The sequence below is a fragment of the Gracilinanus agilis genome, chromosome 2 (assembly GCF_016433145.1).
Source record: "Gracilinanus agilis isolate LMUSP501 chromosome 2, AgileGrace, whole genome shotgun sequence".
Classification (NCBI taxonomy): domain Eukaryota; kingdom Metazoa; phylum Chordata; class Mammalia; order Didelphimorphia; family Didelphidae; genus Gracilinanus; species Gracilinanus agilis.
In genome coordinates this window covers 243,474,286-243,486,428 of record NC_058131.1, presented here as the reverse complement: position 1 = coordinate 243,486,428, position 12,143 = coordinate 243,474,286, and the positions used below count along the sequence as shown (strand labels likewise).

General features: G+C 36.9%; 1 protein-coding gene across 1 annotated transcript in view; it reads right to left on the bottom strand.

The window, feature by feature from the left end:
• ARFGEF2 (ADP ribosylation factor guanine nucleotide exchange factor 2) overlaps positions 1 to 12,143 on the bottom strand; it is a 107,942-nt gene that overhangs the window by 28,983 nt on the left and 66,816 nt on the right. The window contains exons 20-25 of the mRNA XM_044663812.1: positions 10,324 to 10,452; positions 7,127 to 7,285; positions 5,560 to 5,707; positions 4,078 to 4,177; positions 735 to 775; positions 465 to 634 (exon numbers count right to left, since the gene is read on the bottom strand). Coding sequence (XP_044519747.1) covers positions 465 to 634; positions 735 to 775; positions 4,078 to 4,177; positions 5,560 to 5,707; positions 7,127 to 7,285; positions 10,324 to 10,452 — 747 coding nt within the window. The remainder of the gene's footprint in view (positions 1 to 464; positions 635 to 734; positions 776 to 4,077; positions 4,178 to 5,559; positions 5,708 to 7,126; positions 7,286 to 10,323; positions 10,453 to 12,143) is intronic.

The window sequence follows — 12,143 nt, the reverse complement described above, 5'->3', positions numbered from 1 at the left end:
GTCCTGCCCCCGCCTCCTCAACCTGTCCAACCCACCCCTCAGCCCCTCCTACAGACAATCACAGCTATTGCTATTGCTGCAGGACCTACACTTCCTGCCATTCAAGATAGCACAACACTATTTCCTTTAGGAGAAGTACCTACTTTTAATACTGAAGGAGACCTGGTATCTGTAAAACACTTTACTCCCTTCAGCCCTGATGATTTAGCTGGATTTAAAAAGAATACGCCTAGTTTTGAGAAAGAACCATTTTTAGTTTTAAAAACATTAGAAAATATATTCGAAACTTATGACCCTACTTGGCAGGACGTTGAAACTAAGTTATGCAATTGAATGGGTTATTAATGCTAGAAACCTGCTAATTAATAACTGCATAAAAATGTGGATTAAATATGCTTAAAAGATATTGGTATTCAAAATGGTATTCAAAAAAGGCAGGGGTATTTTCAGGTTTGAAAATTTACCTTATTAAAGTGGTCTCCAATCACTTGCCATATCCGTGACCATTGCAATCTAATTCTATTCATATTGTAGTATGAAATTTCGACAATCTTCTGCAAGCTGAACATGCGTGGATGATGTGGTGAAGCCAGCTCATCCATAGAAACAGCACAGAGCCAGCGGACAAAGTCAACTATATGCAAAGATTATCCAGAAATAATCAAGTTAGCACTTTTCAGTTACTTTCAAACTCAAAGCAACTGCAAGTTTCCAAAGAAGTTAAACATACGTACCTATTGCATTTCCATCCAGTCTAGTAGAACCAGTAAATATTCTGTGGAGTCAATTAAACACATAATAATAAAATTTTATTTTTTATAATTTAAGGTGTTTTAAAAAATACAATTTGGAAAGAAAAGGCTTAGAATAGCTCAATTTTATAACTATCCTAACAACAAAATCATAATGTACCGGGGGCAGCTGGGTAGCTCAGTGGAGTGAGAGTCAGGCCTAGAGACAGGAGGTCCTAGGTTCAAACCCGGCCTCAGCCACTTCCCAGCTGTGTGACCCTGGGCAAGTCACTTGACCCCCATTGCCCACCCTTACCAATCTTCCACCTATGAGACAATACACCAAAGTACAAGGGTTAAAAAAAAATTATCAAAAAAAAAAAGATTTAAAAAAAAATCATAATGTACCACAGATATAAAACAGAAAGATGATTAAATCAGCTGGAAGAACGTATGCTTATAGCAGAAATAATAGCAAACTACTTAGGAGAAAGGGAAAAAGGCAGCCAAAGTGAGAAATGAAAGCTTTCTAATCTCCCCTGCCTGTAAATGAAAGGAGAAAATCAAAAATGTAGAAGATAGAAGAATAAATAATACTGAGAATGATAGTGGGCTGAAAAAAAACCCAAAGCAAAATATAATAAAAGGGAAGAAGAGTTCCAAAAGATAAGTTGTAATTAATATTAATTAGTCTTTGGCATTCAATATAGAATAGTGGATAAGTGCTATAATCAAGACAATCAAAGAAAAGTCAATGAAGAGTTTAGGATGCTTGGTGGCATTCTAAAATCAATACTGAATCTACTCTACAAGTATAGACTAGGAAATTTATCAAGTGGGTATATGGCACTTCTTATTTATCTATTTGTTCCATGTCAGCTCTTGAGGATAATAGAAAGAAGGATGGATTTAGAGTCAGATGGCCTGTGTTCAAATCTTAGCTCCATTACTTATTACCTTTAAGAACTTGGGTGAGGGGGCAGCTGGGTAGCTCAGTGGATTGAGAGCCAGGCCTAGAGACGGGAGGTCCTAGGTTCAAATCTGGCTTCAGACACTTCTCAGCTGTGTGACCCTGGGCAAGTCACTTGACCCCCATTGCCTAGCCCTTACCACTCTTCTGCCTTGGAGTCAATACACCCTATTGACTCCAACACAGAAGGTAAGGGCTTTTAAGAAAAAAAAAAAAAAAAAAGAAGAAGAAGAACTTGGGTGAGTCAATTACCCATTCAAGGCCCTAGTTTCTACATTTGTAAAATTATGAGGTTAGAGTAAATAGTCTCTAAAGATCTTTCTAGCTCTAAATCCTAAAATCCTATAAGTTAAATTGTCAGAATCACCAGATTTTAGATTTATCAATGAGAAAGGACCTTAGAATTAATTTAATTCAAGAATTCTTAACTTTTTGTTGTGTTAATACATCTTTTGACAAAAGGGAACCCTTACTGAAATAATACTTTAAATGCATAAGATGTGTGTGTAAATATATGTATTTATATATAAACACATACAGATACACACACACACATATATATACACATACATACATATACACCCACCCAAAAGAGAACAAAAGTTAATGAAAATATGACCACACCAATGCAAACTATCAATAATATGGAAATAGGTCTTGATCGATGATACATGTTAATGTGCGTCGCAATGGGGGGTTGGGTGGGGGTGTGTGTGAAGGGGAAAGTAAGAACATGAATCATGTAACCATGGAAATTTTTTCTAAAAAATAAAATTAAAAAAAAAAAAAAGAAAAAGTTAATGAAATAAAGATATAATTTTTTTCTCATCAAAAGTCTTATAGACTCCCTGAAATCTATACCCAGATTAAGAACTTGAATCAAAACCCTTATTTTAAAAATGAGGGAACTAAAGGCCTGTAACCTATACCCTGGGAATGGAAACACAGATAGTAACAGAGCCATTTATGTTCAAGTGTATACCTTAAAATAATAGCAGGTTATGCATTTTTTTTTTTAAACCCTTGTACTTCGGTGTATTGTCTCATAGGTGGAAGATTGGTAAGGGTGGGCAATGGGGGTCAAGTGACTTGCCCAGGGTCACACAGCTGGGAAGTGGCTGAGGCCGGGTTTGAACCTAGGACCTCCTGTCTCTAGGCCTGACTCTCACTCCACTGAGCTCCCCAGCTGCCCCAAGGTTATGCATTTTTGCAAACAAGTACAATCATTTCTAATTTGTCAAGGATTTCAGTTTGAAATGTTCTAAGTCAGTAGAGAAAACCAAAATAAGGAACTGAACTGAGAGAGAGAGAGATGCTTTGCAAAATAAATATTTCTAGTTTGGAAGAAAAATTAAGAAACTAGTTTTGACACTATCATCTCCTGATCATCTATCTAGTTGAGTAAGCCTTAGGTGCCTGTCCTTCTCAAGGCAAAATAGATTGTTCAGGTGCTATGTGAGGCAAGATCAGATGATTTGTAATTAGCTTTTTGGTGCTGATGCTGTACACTCAAGATGGTACAGTAGAAAGACCATTGGCCATGGGAGTCAGAAGATGTGGGCAAAAGTCAGAGCCCTAGAGAACTTTGGGACCACAGACAAAACAGAAATATTGGGAAAGAGAGCTTTGTAAAGTGAGAAGGGCCAGAGGAATAGAATGTTCCTTTGTGTTTGTGGTAAGGGAATATGAGCTAGTTTTATTAGTAGCCTAAGAAATACAGTTTAGCAGATGCAATGTGGAATAGTATGAAATGTTGGACTTGGGAGTCTAGGCAGACCTAAGTTTGAATCTTGCCTGTGACCCATACTTTGTGAGGACGAGAAAGTCCCTAAATCTCTCTGAAAATCAAATCTAAGATGAGGGAAGTATACCTATAGAATGTACTTTAGGGGGCAGCTGGGTAGCTAAGTGGATTGAGAGTCAGGTCTAGAGACGGGAGGTCCTAGGTTCAAATCTGGCTTCAGACACTTCCCAGCTGTGTGACCCTGGGCAAGTCACTTGACCCCCATTGCCCACCCTTACCACTCTTCCACCTATGAGCCAATACACAGAAGTTAAGGGTTAAAAAAAAAATGTACTTTACAAAATTATCATGAAGTTAAAAAGAAATACTGTATGTGAAGCATTTTACAAACCCTAAAGCACTCCTTAAGTGGCAGACTATTATTATTAAATCAACTTTTAAAAAATCAATATATTTCAAGAATAAATATAGAATTAGAGGGTCATCTATTGGATATGTTTTAATTTCCAGATCAGCAATAGCTACTTGGAACTCTTTCCCAAAAAAGGCCCTAAAACATTCTCCCCTGGAGGATGTGCACAGAAAAAAACTCAAATTATCTTTCAGATCTCATCAGAAAACGAAACCATTACCTGTCCACAGCCACGACCACACTCTGAGAGCTTGTCTCACCAACTGATTCCTGAATGCTGGCCATCTGCCTTTTATCCACTCCACCACCAACTAAGTTACCTAAAACATGATATATATGTATATATATGTATATATAATATATTGTATACATACAAATATGTATATAAAAATTCTATGGAGGTAAGTTATTATCTTCATGATTTTGTGCTAAGGGGATATAAACTTATTTTTATATCAACCAGAGAAAAATATCATTTGGCTAGGAAAAAACTGCAAACATCATCCCCTAAATCAATGCATTTCATAGGCAATGTAGAGAATTTTAAAATAAATTATTGTTTTAATTCAAAAGAGAAGCAACATGGAATAGTGGATAAAGAGATAGCCTTAGAGCCTGGAAAACCTGGGGTTGAGTCCCATGTTTGAGCATGTTTGCTCTGTAACCCAGGTGTAGTCACCTAGCTCTAGGTTACTCCCTAGGGAAGGTGTCAACCTGCCTTGGTAGAAGGAGTTTCCTTAATAGGGAATTTTACCAATGACAGTACAGATTCAGGCCCTATCTCCTTAGTTCAAACTACATGAATTTTTAGAATAGGAGACTCCGGTTGCTCCAATCTCAGAGCCTAGAAATATGTGCTAACATCAATTTAGGGATCATTATCATTAGTCATGGGTTCTCTTGAACAGAGTCCTACTACCCTTTTTCATGCTATTCAATTCTGGTCTTTTCCATTTGATGATTCTTATTCCTCTAGGGGGTGGGGAGGTGGGGGAGTATCTCAGGTATGGTAAAGGTTATCTCACTAAGAATGAAAAGATGGGAGTGCAGTACATAATCTTTCTATGATCCTCCCTTTCACTCTGATCAGTTCAGGTCGTTCTCTGATCATGCACATCCCTGATCATGTCTTTAGTTCATGAAAAAGTAGAGTGGGCTTGTTATAATAATTGGTTAGCATTAAGAACTTCTATCTTCCCAGTCTAAGTACTCTACTTCACCAAAAAAAGCTAATCTCCTTCCTTTATTCTATTTTCAGAAGTACTAAATGCCAAAAAAGACAACTGGACTTAACCAATACAAATTAATAAAGCAAAAAGACAAATAGTTAAGAACCCACAAATCAAAGTATTAATAAATATGAATCATTATCAAAAAACATGCCATCTATGGCCCTTCTGAGATAAAAATTTAGGTTTCTAACACCCAATGCTACACATTTTGGATCATGAAGAAAACAGTTTTTCCCAACTTAACTGACAGCATAAAATACCTTAGTCTGCTGATTACTAAAGGATAAACATTTGCTCAACAGTTAAATATGATCAAGAAAGCTGAAGCAGTGCTTTCTTTTCTACTGGTAAACAAAGAGGCAGATGTCGCAGGAGGAACAAATCGTAATATGACAGCACTGGCATGAAAATGTTTTGTTTTGATAGGTTGCAAAGCCACCCCCACAAGTTGTCAGGCTCATTCATGTTACCTAATCCCAGGCCCATGAACTCTTCTCCTGCAGAAGTGTAGCCCTTCAAGGTACTTTCTTTTTCACGCCCAGATCCAGACAAGTATCGAGTCTTCACCCCAGTTCCTATCAGCTGGGCAAGTTCCAGTTGGCTAATACATTTCAAGATCTACCCAAAATAAGGAAATAGAAGCAAGTAAGAGTTGTAATACTAAAGTTTGAAAAGAAGACCTTTTATTTTTCAGTGAAGTCTTTAAAACATTTTCTAATTTCCCCTTTCACATAGAAATAAATCTAATTTCTTGGGATCATTTATCTAAAGGATAGAATGACCTGAAGATAAGTTATCCAAACACGAGGCAGCAGTGGTGCAGGGTAAAGAGGGCGGAACTTGAAGTTGAAGATCTACACTGGAATTCTGTCTCCAACATCAACTGGCTATGTATCTGTGGACAAACCATTTAATTTCTTTGTGCCACAGTTACCTGTTCTAAAATGAGGAATAATAATTCCACTAACCCTAAAGCACTATATTAACAAAAGTTTACTTTGTGTCTGCTACATGCCAGTCCATGTCTGGACACAGGGGTATAAAGACAAAACTCACAGTCCCTTTAATTTTACTTGAGAGTAGTTGGGGGAGGGAGGGTATTATTAACAGTAGCAATCAACAGCAGCTCACATTTACATGTTGCATCATTTAGTTATAAGGCAATTAAGTACATCAGGTGAATCTTAAACAATCTTGAGGGAGGTAGAATAAATTTTCATTATCCCTCTTTTACAGATGAAGGTCCAGAGACTTGCCTAAAATTCCCCAGAGCTAGTAAGTTCCTGAGTCTCAAGCTTGGGTTCTTTCACTCAAACACCGACTTAGATATCATGCAATTACAATAGCACAGTAAAGGACTAAACCAATGAAGCTTTAGAAAAGGCTCTGCATTTTACAGACAGCAAAGAAACATTAGGGTGTTCAGAGACAACTTTAAAAGTAGTTCATGCTAGGTGATGCAATGTCATTAGAGTTCCTGGTCTGAAATCAGGAAGACTCATCTTCCCTGAATCCAAATTTGTCCTCAGACAATTACTAGCTATATGACCCTGGACAAGTCACTTAACCCCATTGGCTTCATTTTCCTCATCTGTCAAATGAGAAACAAATGGCAAACCACTCTAGTATTTTTGCCAGGAAAACTCTAAAAGGGATCATGAAGTCAGATGCAATTGAAATGACTCTACAACAGGTCCATGGAATAATTTAAGGAAATACAATCACTCTTTATATAAAAAATATCAGATACCCTGATGCCCACCAAGTCACATGCCTGTGACTTTAAAAGACCAGCATGCAAGTTTCTAGTTCACTCCTTCAAGGAAGAGTTCAGAAAAGGTCATTTATACTCAAGACACTCAGGACTTCATGAGAGACTAAAAATTAGCTTGGGAAATGGTACTTTTTAAGTATCGACATGAAAGTACTCAATATTCCTAAAAAAATAGAATAGACCAAAAATTGCTTTAGTCTACTCAAACACTAGGAAATGTCAGAAGGTATCCTATAATGCCAAATGGATTTGAAGAGCCTCACCTCATGCCAGGAGTTTCCAAGGTAGTTGCCATCAGTATGAGCCACTGTAATCAGTGTCTTTATGGTATCAATGTTTTTCTGTTTCATCTCCGTAATACTGGAACTAGCAGTCAAAAGGGAGAATCGAGCAAGAGCTTGTACGTAGGCATCTCGTTCCAGCTAAAATGGAAAAAAGGGAAAAGATAGTTAATCAACCTTCAGTCATTCAGTAAATCAACGAATATTGAAGCAATGACCAAGTTCTAAACACTGGAGATACTGTGTAAAATAAAAACAGAAATTTTGTGCCCCTGAACTACATTATCCAGCATCCCTTTCTTTTCATCCCCAAATTGCATGCTTCCGTTGTACAGATAAAGTGTGTGTGATCCCGCTCTCTCTTCTCTGGTGGCTCTGTGCTCTCACAGCCCCTGCATGAGCAGTCCCGGGAAACTTCTTCCTTTTCTGAGGTTATTACTTTCCTTTTGCTTCAAGTTATTTTTAATAAACTTTATAAAATATACTTGGGAGTATTTGGATATTAATTTTTAATCTTACAATACTAACAGGTGAGACAATCCCTTCCCTCAAGGAGCTCATAATCTAATAAGGAAAATAACATGCAAATAACTATACACATACAAGATATATACAGTATAAACACAAATTAAGCTCAGAGGAAAGACAATAGTTGGGGTTGGGGGGGGGGAGTAGGGAGTGGAAAACGCCTCCTGATGAAGTTGGGATTGGGAGCTGAGTCTCAGAGAAAACCAAGGAAGCTGAAGCCAGAAATGAGGAGGGAGAATATTCCAGGAAAGGGAGTCAGCCAGCCTGCACAAATACATAATTAGGATATGGAGTGATGTGTGAAAAGCTTCAAGTACACCCACCTCACTGGATATTAAAGTATATAAAAAGAGGTAAAATATAGGAAAACTGGAAAGTTAGGAACAAGCCAGGTTATAAAATGTCAAATAAATTACTTTATATTTGATCTTGGAGGCAAAAAAGAGCCACTAGAATTTACTGAATAGGGAAATGACATGGTCAGACTTGAGGCAGGCAGACCAAAATATAGGTTACTGAATAAGTCCAGGCAAGAAGTGACAAGGGCTATTTATGAGGCTGGTAGCTATATGTGAGTGGGGAGAAGGAAATGTATATGAGAGATGAAGTGAAAGGAAAAAAGATAAGATTTTCCAACAACCTGTATAACTGGGTATGAATGAGAGTGAAGAAAGGAGGATAACTGAGATCAGAAGCCTAGGGGACTGGGAAGAAGATGGCACTCTTGGAAATATTAGGGAAGATGGGGAAAATGAAGGATTTTAGGGAAAAGGTTATGAGTTTGATCTTGGATGTCTGAACCTCAGGAAAAAGATCTAGATAAACCTATAATCCTCTTCTGGTTCTAATTATTATAAGTCTAAAATTGATTTCTCATGTAGAAGCATAATGGTTGCTTTATATTGCATTATAAATCATCGATATAGAAATGGGAAGAACAATAGGTCAATTAGCCACATCTCCTTATTTTATAGATTAGGAAACGAAAGCCCCCAGAAACTAAGTGACATATCCATAGTAATACAGGGATTGAATGGCAAAGTTGAGATTCTTCTGACTTCAAAAACAATTCTCTTTTATCTGCACCAAAAGACCTCCTTATTCTGCACCTTCCATCCAAGTCAAAGAATTACAATCACAAAGCAAATAATGGTACATGGTTTGGGGGAAAAGGTAGAAGAAGAGAAGGAAAGAATCAATTTCAGAACCTGAAATAGGAAGGAATTTTATAGATCATCTAAATCCAGCTGCATCATTATAGAGGTGAAGTTACTTGGTTTTTTTTCTTTCTTTGTTTTTAAATCCTCATCTTTTGCCTTAGAATGCAGAAGAGTGGTTTGGCCAGGGTCACAAAGGTAGAAGTATGTAAGGTCAATTTTGAAATTAGGTCCTCTTGACTCCAGGTCTGGTCCTATGTCCACTAAGCCACCTAGCTGACCCAGGCCCAGATATCTGAAGTGCCTTGTATAAGGTCAGAAGCAATGCCAGTCTCTTAACTCACAGTCCAATGCTCTCTAGCCAGGTGGCGCCATAGTGGACAGAGCTTTGGGCAGGAGTCAAAAAGCCTTGAACTCAGTCCCAGGGATTCTTATCCTTGCTTGTCTCCTGAATCCCTGTGGTGGTCTAGTAGAACTTAAGGATTCTTCTCAGAATAATGTTTTTAAATGCATCAAGCAAAATACAAAGGATTATTAAAGAAACCAATGATAGTGAATGATAGTTATCAAAAATTTTTTCCCCACATGATCTCAGGTTAAGAATCCTTATTCTGGTTGAAGATAACTTCAGTTTTTTCAATAGTAAAATGAGGATAATAGCACTTAGATGCCAAAATTGTTGTGAGGATAGAGTGAGATAACTGCAAAGTCCTTTGCAATCCTTAAAGTGCAATATAAATATTAGTTATTATTATTACTACTGCTACTACAACAACAAACTTGTTAATGTGTTATTCTGGGTTGGTATTTTTTTCTTGATTATCAACTGAGTCCAATATACTCACATTTCCTATGTGAAGAAATGGCACCTCAAAGAGGTTAAGTGAGTTGTGCAGATTACACAGTTTTTTTAGTGACAGAAGTAGGCACTGAAACACAGACTTTCTGGTCCTGAGTTGGTATATCAACATTCTCCCAGGAATTTATATTCTAAATAGGGGATTTTGTAAGTTGCCATGTTTTAAGTCTAAAGGCATAAACCTGTAACAGTCCAATTTTAGCCATCATGGCAAGCTAGCAGAGGACGGGGAACATTTTCAAACTGTACCATATCAATAGTAAACCAAATTCCTGTCATTCAATATTATTGATTTTTTTGGTAATTCTCTGTATTTTACTTGATGTATTTAAAAACATTACTCTGAGAAAGATCCCTAGGCTCCACAAGACCACCACAGGTGTTTAGAACACAAGCAAGGATAAAAATCTTTGCACTAGAGTGTGGTTAGCTATGAAATTGCTGCATAATTATGTATGAGCCAATTACAACTTTAAACACACAAAAACAGGACAGTCTATGACTCTCAAGGATCCCTGCTAAAACTACTAAGGTAATGAGATAATTACAAAAGTTATTTTACAAAATTTCTAAGATTGCAAGTTCCCAAATGTGAAGTCCAGAGCCTCTCAAACCTCTGAGACAGACACACGTACCTGCATTCCAAAGATACAGGCTATCCGGATGGCACATCTTATCCCTTCCAAGCACAAAGAGGCCACTTCGGTCTCATCACAGTTTTGAAGCCCAATGCTGTACGCAGCCAACAGAGGGGTCCACACCAGCTGGCAAAAAGAAAAAGGTTAACTTTTAAAGTCATTTCAATCACTTAACAATAGAAATAACCCACCTTTTTTATAATGAAGAAAAACAATTAAGTAAAAACATTTGACACCAAGACTATTCTGATGATGAATAAAATATATTGTCCTAGTAGATTCCTGTCCCTCTGCTGGGAGGAAGATTATATTTCATTATATGTTCTCCAGGTCCACTAATGTTTTTTTAATTATTTCAATTTTGTTTCTTTTTACTGATCCCCACCCCCCCATTACATTGTTTGTAGTCACTGTGTGTACTGTTCTTTTGGTTTGGAGGACTTCTTCATTTTCCTTTATATTATGATATGTAGTGATCTCATCAGCTCCCACGGATTCAATGTCAATTATCAATTATTCAAATATTATATTGATGATTCTCAGATCTATTTGTCAAGCCCTACTCTCATCTGACCTCTTGTCTTACATCTCAATCTGCCTATTAGTGATCTCAAAGCCGGCTGTCTCAGAGACATGATGTCCAAAACTTAAATGAATATCTCCTTTCACTCTCCAAATCCTTCCCTCTTCTTAATTTTCTTATTCCTATAAAGCAAACCACCATCCTTCCACTCACTGAAGCCATCTTTTCATTCTCTCTTATAATTTCTGTCTCCAGCATCTCCCTTTCTCTCCTCTGACACTGACATCATCCTGACCTCATCACTTCATTTCTAGCCTATTGCAAAAGCTTTTGGATTGGGATTAGCACCTCAGTGCTCTCTCTATCCCTGTCAACTGTCAAATTGATCTTCCTCAAGCACAGGTTTGATCATGTCATGTCCCTATTCAATAACCTCCTATTACTTTTATTTTTTTAACGTTTTTAATTCAGTATTATTTCATTTTCAATTTCAAATTGTCTTAGCTCTCCTCTCGACCATCCCTATCCACTGAGAAGACAAGGAAAACAAAACCCATTACAAATATGTATAGTTACAAAAAAAGAATTCCTGCATTAGCCATGTTTAAAAAAAAAAGCAAGTTAGAGAAAAAATATGCTTTGAAGTGTAACCTTAGTTCTTTGGAATTTTAGTGGGTCACTGTGTTGACAGTAATTTTAAGACTTTCACAGTTGATTATCTCTACAATATTGCTATTACTATATAAATTGTTTTCCTGGGTCCATTCATTTCATTTTCCTTCAGTTCATATAAGCCTCCCCAGGTTTCTCTGAAACCATTCCCTTGATCATTTCTTATAACACAATAGGATTCAGTCACATTTATATGCCATAATTTGTTCATTTTCCAATTAATGGCCATCCCCTCAGTTTTCCATTTCTTGATACCACAAGAAGAGCTGCTATAAATACTTTGATACATGAGTGTTTTTCCTTTTTATTTCATCTTTTATGCAGTGCTTTTTTAAACACTGTTCCAGTACTGCATTAGTATGCCTATTTTCCTATGCCATTTTTATTTGTCATTTTTCTTTTCGTCATCTTAGCCATTATGAGGTGTGTGAAGTAATAACTCAAGAATTGTTTTACTTTGCATTTTTCTGATTTTATTAATGAGTTGGAGAATTTTTTATTCTGCTGATAGCTTGGATTTCTTTGGTTTCTCTGGAACTTCCTGTTCATATAACTTGAGCATTTATCAGAGAATAGTTCTTATTCTTATAAGTATGGCTCAGTTCTCTACATACAGTCATCC